This window comes from Propithecus coquereli, unplaced genomic scaffold (assembly GCF_000956105.1).
Source record: "Propithecus coquereli isolate 6110/MARCELLA unplaced genomic scaffold, Pcoq_1.0 Scaffold301, whole genome shotgun sequence".
NCBI lineage: Eukaryota > Metazoa > Chordata > Mammalia > Primates > Indriidae > Propithecus > Propithecus coquereli.
In genome coordinates, this window is record NW_012148631.1 from 4,884,758 (window position 1) to 4,897,884 (window position 13,127).

Genomic DNA, 13,127 nt, shown 5'->3' on the forward strand with positions numbered 1-13,127 from the left:
AAAGGAAAGGATAAGTTTTAGTGGTTTTTTTTTTACCACATAGAGATGACTTTCTTTGCACTTTTTTTTGTTTAAGAGTTTAGAATTGAAACTCTTTATAGTAAAAATTCTGGCCATAAGGAAATCATCACACAAACTGGACCAATGCCTGTGAGTTTATGACTATGTTGGGGCTAGAATTGCGATCTCTGACTCCCAGCTCTCTGACTTCTGGACTCTACAGCTTCCCTGCAATCTTTGAAGTTATTCTTTTCCCAGTATTGCAGGTAAAAATCCTCCAGCCTAGCCACAGAGTGTGAGATGGCAGCTGTTCAGCGACATGGCCACAGCTTTGATACAGGAAGTGAAGTGTGTCCAATCAAAACAGCAAAGGATAATCTAGGTCAGCAGCCCATCTACATGGGTCACTGGAGCCACAAAAGAATCCAAGTCATCCCAACATGATGCACGTCACAGTTTGGAAGGTCAACCCGCCCCTCACCACCTCCCCGTTCCAGATCACCTAAATCTTTGCCAGGATACAGCCATTTCAAGTGAAGCATGTCTGTGTCCTGGACCTTTCCAAACCATTTATTCAATAAATGCATTGGAGAAACTGGCTTCACGACTCCCCACCAAAATAGCTTGTCAACTATCCACTCCACGTTAATGGTAATATCTCAAATGGGAAAGCAGGAGGAAAATAGCGTTTAAAATGCAGAGGGCTTGCACAAGTTTGCAAAGCAACAAACAAAAGGAGAAAATGCAACCCAGCATTAGTTGTAAAAAAATAATGGTGCTTTCTAAGCAAACATGCACACTTTCCAATATTGAAACAGGGTGGGGTTTAATAAAACCTGCTTTTGCAACTTGATTTTGTTTCCATCCAGCTAGCCTTATGGCAGTGAGCTTCCAGGTACATTTGGAGAAAAGGATATTCCTAAAGTAATTTCACCTTTCTCTCTTCCCCTGCCTTCACAGGACCTGCCTTTGCATATTATTATCATTTGTTAGTTTCATTAAAATATGTATTCCACTATTACGTTCGAATGCTTATTAATGTTGTCAGGTAAAGTAACTGCTGAGTATCAATCTCTTGAAGGACTGGACCATATACTTGCCCAGACTTGTCTTTTCAGTACAGCTCACTAATCAAAACCAACACCAAGTACACAATGTCCTTCAATTCAATTACAGAACACTCCTGGGCTGCTAATTCTAAAAGGATCAACTGCTTTAAATATTTCTGCATGCAATAAGCACATGCTCATGTAATTTACAGCAGTAGCTGGTGGCTTTTTTTGTATGAGTGTCACATTTGTATACTGTGCCCCTGTGTCTTATGGAAATGAACTGAAACAGGGCTGCTGCATTGTACAAATACAGTGGGCAGCAGTCACACACCAGTCTGTGGTTCTTCATGGAGCTGCACAGAGCGCAACCTGGCCAGCTTGGGTGATGGTACTGGTTGCCAGTCATTACACAGGCCCGTGGGGAGCTTGAGTGTGGGCTATTGGGAGAAGGCTGACAATGTATGTTTCAAGGGCAGTGGTGGAGGACACTAGAGCTGGAGTGGGGCAGAGTTCACCCTGTGTGATTATGGGATGAGATTTATATTGCCTGCCAAGCTTTAAAAGAGGCCGGTGAAGGCGATATTAATGCCCTGCTTCCTGGGAGGTTCTAGGTTCTGGGTGTGGTTGAGCTGAAACCCCAGAGGGGGATGGGCAGTAGCCAGCAGGGTGCAAGCATTTCCCAGCCTATAACATCTCTGAAGGTGTGTCAGCCCTCACTGCACTGGACAGGGAGGGAGCCTTTTCTTTTTTTTTTTTTAATTTGGTAGCACCTTAATGTTCAGGCAGAGCTTGCTTTCCGTGCAACCCAAAGCCTCCTGCTGAGCATGCTACATGAGAAGGGCTCGCTTCTGCCAGCAGAATGTTCAAGCCAGCACTCATCCGCAACTGTAGATCCCTTTGGAGATCCTAAATGGAGCTACTGAATTGTTGTCATGGTTACCATGGGACAGCTTCTGAAGCCAGAATGTTTTTAAGGAGGAGAGCCCTAGCTGGGTATCCTGGGTTTCTGAGTAGGCAGTTGACCCAAGAGAATTGATTTCCCCTTCCCTCTCCCATTCTTCCAGTCCCTAAGCAGAAGCCTGATAGATGTCTCCAATAGTCATCCTTGCTTGCTTCATCCCAGCCCAACCTACAGCCCACACTTGATTTAGCCTGAAAATATCAGACTGCCCCGGCAGCATCTGATTGTGGCCCTGGGTGTGCCTCCTCCTTCCACAAACCAAGACATGTTCCTAGATTCCCTTGTGCATGCAGCAGCTTCTAGGCAAAAGACACTTGTGAACTAGTTCTCTATACTTAATATGTTAAAAAGGAACTGACATTTTTGAACACCTCTTATGAGCCCAGAACTTCACATGTATCTTATGTAATTTGCAAATCTAGCAAGGGAGGAAATATCATCTATATTTTATCTATGAGGAACCCAGGGCTCATACAGGTGATGCCCAGGGCTGCACAACTAGGATGTAGCAGAGCTGGGGTTCAAATTCATGGCTGTTTGGTTCCAAAGGATGATCTTTCCTCCAAGTCATGGCCATTTTAGCCCTTGAGAAGAATTGGTAGCTCCAAGACACCCTCGACAATCTACTGGGCACAGAACATCCATTTGTTCATTCTATAAACATGTCCTGAGTGTGCTCTGTGCCAGACCCTCTGCTGGCCACTGGAGACATAAAGATAAATCAGACACAGCCTTTGCCCTCAAGAAACTAACCTGCTGACAACCAGTAGTAATTAAAAGAGAGGAATCTACAAGGCACTAGTGAGAGGGGCAGTCAGGAAAAATGGTTTTTGTCTGTTTGTTCCTTCATGTTTTCAGGATCCATTCACTGATGCCTCGTAGCTACGATGTCCGCTCCTCAGTGAGCCTACAGCCGAGCACAGGTCTGGGAGACACAAACAACTATTCCAATATAGTGTGATAATAAGCACGAGAGGTACACAGGGCTGTGGACGCTTGAGAGAATTCAGAAGACCCTGTTGGTAGCTTTTGAATTGTTTCCTAAAACCAAACAGGAGTTTACCAAGTGGAGAAGAGGGGAAAGGGCATGTAAACAAGCACTGAGAGTGTGTTCGGAGGGAGATGAGGCGTTAAGGTATATTGCCCACAAGGTGGAAAGGCTTCACTATCAGGCTAAGGAGTTTGGCCTTTATCCTCGAGGGAATGAGCAGCCATAGAAGAGATCGGAGGAGGGGAGCACCCAGGTGAGACTTTAGCTTTGGAAATGTGTAAGGTGGACTAGAATGGAATGCGGCGGGGCTTAGCCACGGACGCCGGCAGCAGCTGCACCTCTATGCCTGGGGGACCGCTTCAGATGCGAGCCTAAGACAGGCCAGAGGAGTCGGGGTGCGGGTGGGTGAATGGAAGGTGAAGGGAGAGTCCCTTGCCAAGTCTACATTCCGGACAAGGGTATGCGCAGTTCTAGGCACCGCACAGCTGCTAGGAAGACCCGCCTCCCCTTCCAGATCCCTCTGGGGCGGAGCTCGGGCCAGAGCACGTGACGCCTGGGGCACCACCTTTACTGTGGGCAGTCTCCTCGCTCATCTACGGTTTCATGGGTCACCACTTTGACCACCAACACCTTGATTCTAACCTGCAGTGCTCGAGGAATCCGTTCTTTTTGGCGCGTCCCCCATTGCTCCTCCTGCAAAGACCGGGTGAGGAAGATAAATAGCGAAGGGCTCCTTTGCCCACACAAAACATGGCGACCTGCTGCGCTCAGCCTGGGTCGGGGGAGAGGGTTCCAAGCTCCGGGCCTCACTCGCTGGGCGAGGCGCAGACGGAAGGGGCGTATCTCAAGGTAACTTTTCGACCTTCCTGGGAGGGCCCCTGAGCCTAGGGGGCGTGGTCTTGTCTGAGTTCTAACAGATGATTGGGCTTTTGGCAGGTGGGTGGGGTGTACGTGCTACCCCACCCCTCCCTCTTCGAACCGGAAGTGTCTCTTGGTCTTTCCAGCTGGTTGTCATTTCACTCGGCTCGGTCCTGAGGAGAAGGACTCAGCCGCGGCTACGGGACCCGGGCACCGGGAGGTGGCGGCGGCGGCGGCGGCGGCGGCAGCGGCAGCGGCAGCGGCGACAGCAGAGAAGGAAGAGGAGGAAGAAGGAAAGAAAAAGAAGAGCCAGGCGGAGTCCGCAACAACGACAGCCGGGACTGCGGGACCGGGTCAAGGCAGCGGCGGCGGCAGCGACGGCCCAGCAACCGTGAGGAGAAACAAAAGCCTTCTAAATTATAGTTTTTAAAAAATCTGGGGAAAAAGAGAGAGAGCGCGCCAAGGGGGGAGGCCCTTCTCCTTTAGAATAACTACGGTCGTGGGTTTTTCCCTTTTTCCCCGTTTTTTCACCCCTCACCCCCTGCGGAGAATCGAACTGAGAGAACTGAACAAACCTCCTCTGGGTCCCATGAGGGAAAAAAACCCCGGAGCCGCAGAGAGGGGAAGAGGCAGAAACCGCAGGACCTTCCAGGTCGCCCCCTTGGTCCCCGCACCCCCGGGCCGTCAGCTCGCCCTTGTTGAGTCTCGCTAATCTTTCCTGATCGCGACCTCCCCCCACCCCCAAGAGGGAGAAACGGGTGTTTCCAACCCCTTTCATGGGGGAGAGGAAGCCGGGGGGAGCCCAGGAACAGCGACCACGGCAAGATCTGCACCCGGAGCCTCAGGAACAGCCCCAGAGGCCAAAACTGCACCCTGCGAAAGAGCAGAAACAGGACCAGGAACAGCAAAAACCTCCCTGCAATCATCTTTCCATTAGTCAGTGCTGATTTCCTCTCCCGCAACCAGGAATTAGGAATTCACCTCCCACCCCAGATAACCTAATATAATCTATATATATAAATATATAATATATAATGTTCTTAAATTATTCCTGATTTTTTTAACCAAGCTGCCAAGAAAAGAACATATTCTCCCCTTAGCTCTATTCTAATTTTTATGTGAGTGAATCTAAACTGCTAAGGAAGACCATATGTGATTGTTAAATTATATATATATATATATTTTTACTCTGCGCAATGCTTATTCTTCTACATCCATAGATGCTTGAGAAGCTGTGTTTTTGTCATTCATGTACATTTTCCTTTGGAAAAAGAAAGCGCCTATTTTACTAACCAAAGACTTGATTTTTACCCTCTTCATTTTTATTGCCTCATAGAAATAAGCCCAATTGGATCCATGTCAATGTTTTAAGAGATTTTTTTAGTTGTGTTTTTTTTCTTTCAGAGACCAGAATTCCACATCAGTACAATTTAGAGTGATAAGCTGCGATCTTTGAGCTAGCTATAAATAGACATTTCAAGCAAACAAACAACTTTTGAGTAGAGGGAAAAAAGGCGTTGAGGCATCAGGTTATCATTTTTTATTGTGAGATTCTGATCCTAAAAATAATAAATGGGGGATTACGGGTTTGGAGTGCTAGTGCAAAGCAATACTGGGAATAAATCTGCTTTTCCAGTCAGATTCCATCCACATCTGCAGCCTCCTCACCATCACCAAAATGCCACCCCCAGCCCTGCTGCTTTTATAAATAATAACACAGCTGCCAATGGCAGCAGTGCTGGGTCAGCTTGGCTCTTTCCTGCTCCAGCTACACATAACATTCAGGATGAAATCTTGGGGTCAGAAAAAGCAAAAAGTCAGCAACAGGAACAGCAAGACCCCTTAGAAAAGCAGCAGCTTTCCCCAAGTCCCGGTCAGGAAGCTGGGATACTGCCTGAAACCGAGAAGGCAAAATCAGAAGAAAATCAAGGGGACAATTCTTCAGAAAACGGCAATGGGAAGGAGAAAATAAGAATCGAATCTCCAGTCTTGACAGGATTTGATTATCAAGAAGCCACCGGGCTAGGTACTTCGACCCAACCCTTGACATCTAGTGCATCGTCTCTTACTGGTTTCAGTAACTGGTCAGCAGCGATAGCGCCTTCTTCCTCTACAATAATCAATGAAGATGCAAGTTTCTTTCACCAGGGTGGGGTCCCTGCCGCTTCGGCTAATAACGGTGCTCTGTTGTTTCAAAATTTTCCCCATCATGTCAGCCCTGGCTTTGGAGGCAGCTTCTCTCCTCAGATCGGGCCTCTCTCACAGCACCACCCTCATCACCCTCATTTCCAGCATCATCACAGCCAGCATCAGCAGCAAAGGAGGTCTCCTGCCAGTCCCCATCCCCCACCCTTCACACATAGAAATGCTGCTTTTAACCAGCTGCCTCATTTGGCGAATAATCTTAACAAACCCCCCTCTCCATGGAGCAGCTACCAGAGTCCCTCTCCAACACCCTCTTCTTCCTGGAGCCCAGGAGGTGGTGGATATGGTGGCTGGGGAGGTTCCCAAGGCCGAGATCACCGCAGAGGGCTGAATGGTGGAATAACGCCCCTGAACTCCATCTCGCCTTTGAAGAAAAATTTTGCAAGCAATCATATTCAGCTTCAGAAGTATGCTCGGCCCAGCTCTGCCTTTGCTCCTAAATCCTGGATGGAAGATAGCTTGAACAGGGCTGACAACATTTTTCCTTTTCCGGTAAGATTATGTTCCATTAATAGATTAAGATGAATAAGGAAATATAGCATGGTGTAATATCTGTGTAACTAAAGAGTTTGAATTGTCCTTATTCACATCAGAGCACTTCTTAGATAGAAAATGAATCAATTACCAGACCTCATTTTAGCAGGAGAGGAGTGTAATTTGGTACAAAATATTTATCTGTTTCTTTTACAATTTTCTAAATCGTAGCCATAATCTTGCCATTGATAATTATGAATACCAGGTAGCTAGTGATGTCAGAATTATTAACTGTAATATCTTTCTTGCCTGACAAGATAATCAGGGTCAGTTTTTCTCTACTTATTTAGATGAGAATAAATAATATATATGTAAGTATATTTCATTGTGGAAACTAATGAATGTTTTCTGCCCATATGAAGTAACTAAATAACTAAAAAAAATTCTTTCGACACTATAAAGTAGTGATTCACTGAAAACCACCAATTACAGTTTTCTCATTGGTTACATTTTAACCTCTCTGAACCTTGAAGTCTGCACAGTCTGATCAATTTGGCAATTCCTCTTAAATCTCTGCAAATTCTGGCCTACTTTATGTCAGTAAGGACTACTAGTGAGAGAGAAATAATCTAAATGTCTTTTTCATTCCCATTTATTTTTGAATACTATGAAACTGTTGATCTCAGAGTGACTCTGTGCCTTTCACCCATTTGTTTATTTTCCAGTGTTAACACTAGGGGTTGTAGATAATTAAACTGTTCCTAAAAATAGATCTAGGGAAAGATCACTTGTCTTTTTTGCTACCAGTATATCCTTATTCTGGCAAGAGTCATTGTTTGATGTTTTTGAATTATTGAGAAGCTAGTTTAGTTGATACAAATAAGATAAAGGGAATTTCATAGTTAGTTAAACATCAGATGCCCCACTAAATTTATATACTTGGGGATATGATCGTTTACATGTGTTTAGGAAATTTATAGGGGGTAATAAGCTAACACTGAATCCAGTCCTCACAACCACCCCACAAGGTAAGTTCTATTATTATCCCCATGTTACAGATGAGGAAATTGAGTATCAGAAAGAAAAATAACTTACCCAAGAGCACACTGCTAGAAAGAGTACAAATTCTAGGTTAAAAAAACAAAAAATTCAAAATATGTATACATACATGTGTGTATATACTCATGTGCTATAGCTAGAGGATTATTTGAGAAATTTTTCTACAAGAGCTAAAAAAGATTACAAAATAGTTGTAGTGTTCCCAAATATGATGTTAGTACAAGCAGAATTACCTTTTTTAATTAGTAATTTGTTGAGGGTGCGGGAAGTTTGTCATGAGACCCCTGTGTCATTCCAAGGGGTTAAATATCTACTCCTTCCCTGAGGATTCAGGTGCAGTGTAGCTTAAAATGTTTGGGTATATGTAGATTTTTTAAAATGATTTTTTTGCCTTTCAAAAAGCTTTTGGCATTTGATTTTAGAAAGAGTTTTTACTCAAACTGAAGAGCAATTGCTGCTTTAATGGTCAAGTAAAATGCTGTTTCAGACATTGACAATTTTGTGAAGTCTATTTTTAAAAAGTTGCTTTTGATATTCTTTTGAATGTAAATTTAAAGGAAATTTAGTACAACGATAACTTTTATGAATTATTCCTATGTAGCTAATTTTAAAAATCCAAGATGGCATTTTATACATTTAACTGGATTAAGATTTACCTCAGAACTGAAGATACTTTTCTATCTTATTTTGCTCCTATACACTGACAGAATGAATTTGTGTGACCTCATGGTCTGTTTCCCATTCTCAACTTAGTACCTTTTGATAAAAATTTGCTTTGGGAAAATGAAAAGTCCAGAAAATGAGTAAAATATGTATATTAATATTTTTTCCTATTGTGCTAATTGAATGTGTTTAATGTGTGAAATCTTTTTGATCAGACAGTTTCTTTGGAGACTAATTAAGCTGATTTATGAAATAATAGAATAAGATTGATACCAAAAGATATTGTTAGAAACTAACTCTTCACTTAGAATTCCTGTCTATTATGGATAGAAAAAGGGTGGGGTTAATGTATCTGGCTCAAAAGTGGTAGGATTACAAAGTAAATTGCTGATTTCTGCTCCCCATCCCCACCACTTGGAAGAGAGAGAGTGTGTGTGAGAGAAAAAGTGAGAGAGAGAGCATGAGCACAAGGAGAGAGCTAGCAAGGGGGTGATTTGAAAGTCACAAGAGAAATAAGTGATTTGAAAAAATCTCTGTGGTGAGAAACTCCTAATTGGGTTTTGGAAAAATCATAAGAAGTAAGTAAACTGACTACTGTGGTTCTTACTTAAATGAATGCAATTTTTTTTGTAGTATGTGTGTGTTTTTAAACAATAATTCTTTTGAATTAGTTTTTTGGCAAAAAGTACCCTTTTGAGTTGATATGAATAACTTGGTTAAATTTGATCTGAAAAAAAAAAGGGAGAAACATTTATTTGACTGGGAGCCGGGAGCTAGGTTGTGGTATTGGCTTTATCTGAATCAGCATTTGGAGGCCTCAGTTTCTTCATAAAATGTGGGGTATGACCTAGGTCATCACTGAGGCTCCTTATGATTCTAAAGTAACCTACTGTGAAATTTAGCTGAACTGTTGCAAGTACAATCCACATTCTTCTTTCTAAACACTCCTGTCTTATTTAAATTTATAACTTAAACACTATTAATTTTAGGAAAGAAATTTTATAGATATTAGCAATTTAATTTCAATTGCCATTAAAAAGAATTTCTTAGGTGTTATAGAGAGATCTTGAAATATGCCACAGACATTACAGTATAGAGCTTACATGGTTACATTGTAATACTGGTATTCAATCTAAGGTAGCATGGTATTGTTATATTAAAAGAAAATCAATTACCTGAAGTATAACTGGTACTGGACAACATTTATTTTAATTTGAAATGAACCAGAATGATTTTTACTTTTGTTTACTGCAGGTTTGGGTACATGCAGTAATTAAAATTAATGATAACATTTTAAATTAATTTTTTTGGTACAATTCAACATTCCCTTGTATCCATGTTTATTGAGCATGAGCAGAGATTCCGACTATGCGAATAAGCCCCCAATAACTGATATGGGAAAGCATTTTATTTTGGGAATTTTTTTGTATTAAAATTTGTTTCTAAGTTACTTTTGCTTAGCTTAAAATTTCTTTACATGAATTCAGATGGAATGCCTCCAATCCTGTTTTTAGACACAGCCGAACTAATATGCATTTAATAACAGCTAACGTGCCTACTGTGTTCCAAGTGTTTTACATATATTAACTCATTTAATTCATTCAACAATTCTATGAGGTAGAAATTATTATTCACACACAAGCTCTTAACTATTATACTACAGTATGTCTTCACATAATCCTAATATGGAGGTGTGGGGGAAAGAAATGCCTTCCAGAAGCATGTAAGATGAAAGGAAAAATTTTACAGTGATACATGATTATCAAAAGCTGATTGTAGATAGAGTTTTGAAAGTGGAAAATAATAGAATGTACTTATTTATCAACTTCAAATGTTAAATAATATTCAAGTCAACACTTTTGTTTTAATTTTGAGTACATACTATATATCAAGTACTGGTCTAGGCATTTTCACATAGGTGATTTCACTTCCTATATAGGATTTCTCAACCCTGTGACATTTGGTTTTATTGACCTGATTTCAAAATGAAGAAACAAGGTCCATATTCATGTGACTACAAGCATAATTTGACTCTTACATTAAAGGGGAAAAAAAAAAAATCCTGCCTGTCCTGCCAAACACATCTTGGAATTCTGATGTCCAAACCAAATACTATATTGGGGCACCTGCCAATAATTATATTTAAATATAACACTTCTTTGGAGGGGTGCCTAGATCTTTGTCCTTAAAGGAAAGTGACGGAGAATTGCCTAGTATATAGGCTGACACCTTCTTATCTGCAGCTCAGTTATGTTCCCATCTTCATTAGCTGAGAATCAGGACGTAAGCAAAAAAAAAAAAAAAAAACCAGTATGTTTGTCACAAAGACTATCCTAAAACTTGATTGATAGGGAAATAGTTTAGGACTTTACTTGGAGCCCATATGCTCTTACTTTAGACACTAGCACCACTGATGTGTTAAATTGTCTTAACTAGGCAAATAATTCGTGTCACTTTAATAACTCTCCTAGTTTTGTCAGTATATGGATCCTCCAAATTATATGCTGCGTCTTATGTTTGTAAACAACAAGTTGCTGCAGTGTTGCAGTTCTGAAATTCATGGTGAATTATTAATATTGTTTAACATGCAACTTCATTACATTTTCTTTGACTTAGAAGGGAAGAGACTTATTTTTTAACTTTAAAGTGTGAGTTGGTTGGTTCTAGCTCTAGCAGAATTGAGATACTGGAAAAAAGCCTACCCGATATAAATTTCCCCTCTTTGCAGAGGGCCTTTTAACTAAGTTTAATTGCTTTTCTGATGGAATTGAAACTAATTCTGGGGTAAAGTTTTTTGATTTTTTTTGTTGTTGTTGTCTTCAGAGAAGCCATGGAATATGATTAGCACATTGCTCCAACATAGTTCAGGAAAAACCTGTTTATTGCAAGCCTAGTGAATGTGGTTGTTGCTAGTTAAAACTAGAAAGATGCTACTTAGTTCATGAGTTTAAGCTTTTGAGACCTTGTTGGTATCAGTTCATTTGAAAGAAATGGAAGAGTAGTCTTAAAATCAATATATGCCAGGTTTGAATTTTACAGTCTAAATTTATTTTCCTTATGACTTTCCTCTGTCTTACTAGAAAATAAGCTTGAAGATTCACTGTCACATTTTTGGCACTATACCGTACCTGGGTTTTGGTCTCATCACAGATAAGATAATGTGAATAATGTGTTTTTCTTTAAGGCAGAGAGCCCAGAATGTGAGCATTCATTTTAATTTTTTGTGACAAAACTTATTTTGTTTAATTGTTCAAAGGTGCTTTGTAGAAATTAGAAATATGTTTTTCCCAAAATAAATTTAGAGCAATATATATTTTTGAATTCAAATTTAGTATAGATTCTCATCAGATTTTTTTCATCACATTTTATATTATTGAAACAGAATGAGTTCCATGTTCAAGTTTTCAGAAAATACTTAGTGGATAGAAAGATAAAAGTGTAGATCTTACTTTTAATCACTTTCTCAAGGTGAAACATGAATAATTTTTGAGAAAGACTATTTTGTGAGGCCAAACAATGTAGTAGAGTGAAGCACAGGCTGTGGATCCAGATAGACTTAAGTTTGACTCAGTGAATTTGAATATAATTATTTAATATATAAAGCTGTTTTTAAGATAAATAAAGCAAAACATGTAAATTTTTAGAGAGGTTTGATTCTAAACTCTAATTAGCAGTGTGACCTTGAGTAAATCTTTTAAATTTGAAAGGCAATATCTCATCAAGATAATAATACCTAGCAGTGAAGGGTTATTGTGAGGTACCTTAGGTATGTGGCCATATTAGGTTGCTTACATTTTTTAAAATTTAAAACATGGCTCTCTAATATTGAGTAAAGTCATGTAGTTAAAGTAATTACAAATATAGCTTGGGTTCCCGTGAAAGATTTTGAACAGTTCTTAGTACTCCATTTGAATAAGCTATAGATACAACCCAAGAGAGATAAAATGTTTAGAAGAATTATCAGTTTTCTTGAAGGGAAGTTTTATAATTATATATATGCTTAAACTTTCATTAGCATTGGCAGCCTGTATCTTTCAGTATTTTGAAAGATTTTGCCTATAGTTCTTTTTTTAAGAACTTTAGAACATGTAATTGCTTTTGCATACATTAAAGGAGATGACACTTGAATGGAGAATTTGTGATTTTTTGGTAAGAGATAGGAAAGGGTAACCATAGATTTTTTTTTTTTTTCCTTTTTTGAGATGGAGTCTTGCTCTGTCAGCTGGGTTAGAGTGCCATGGTATTAGCCTAGCTCATGTCAACCTTAAACTCCTGGGCTCAAGTGATTCTCCTGCCTCAGCCTCCCTAGTAGCTGGGAGTACAGGTGCACACCAGGACACCCAGCTAATTTTTCTATTTTTAGTAGAGACAGGGTCTTACTCTTGCTCAGGCTGGTCTCAAACTCCTGAGCTCAAGCAGTCCTCCCGCCTCAGCCTCCCAGAGTGCTAGGTTTACAGGTGTGAGCCACTGCACCTGACCTATAGATTTGAATTGAGTATAGTTTGGCTTTTATCATGGAATATTGTTTTTTATATTCTAATTAATTTATTTAGCACACATTTATTGAGCACCTGCTATGTTAGGGACTATAGAACTCTCATGAAAATTATTTGAGAATATAGTTTGTAATGTATTTCTGACATGCACTAATCTTTGAGTAACACTGAACATGCATTTTTCCTCTTAAACGTTATAAACATTATCAACTAGCTTAATAGTTTTATTTCATAAGCTGTTTAATCTTTAAGGCAAACAAACAAATTCAACTTTAGGTATAACAAAAACATTGTGTAAATGACAATTCCAAATATTTTATTAATGTAGCCATTAATGTGTTTATATATACACTTGCATTTGGAAATTT

General features: G+C 40.1%; 1 protein-coding gene across 2 annotated transcripts in view; it reads left to right on the forward strand.

The window, feature by feature from the left end:
• The first annotated feature begins 5,049 nt into the window (after nucleotides 1–5,049).
• The window catches only part of CPEB4 (cytoplasmic polyadenylation element binding protein 4), a 65,132-nt gene continuing 57,054 nt past the window's right edge, over nucleotides 5,050–13,127 (forward strand). The window contains exon 1 of one of the 2 annotated variants that reach the window (XM_012649730.1): nucleotides 5,050–6,559. In XM_012649730.1, coding sequence (XP_012505184.1) covers nucleotides 5,435–6,559 — 1,125 coding nt within the window. In that variant the 5' untranslated portion in view covers nucleotides 5,050–5,434. The remainder of the gene's footprint in view (nucleotides 6,560–13,127) is intronic. The other variant, XM_012649729.1, reaches the window with a different exon arrangement.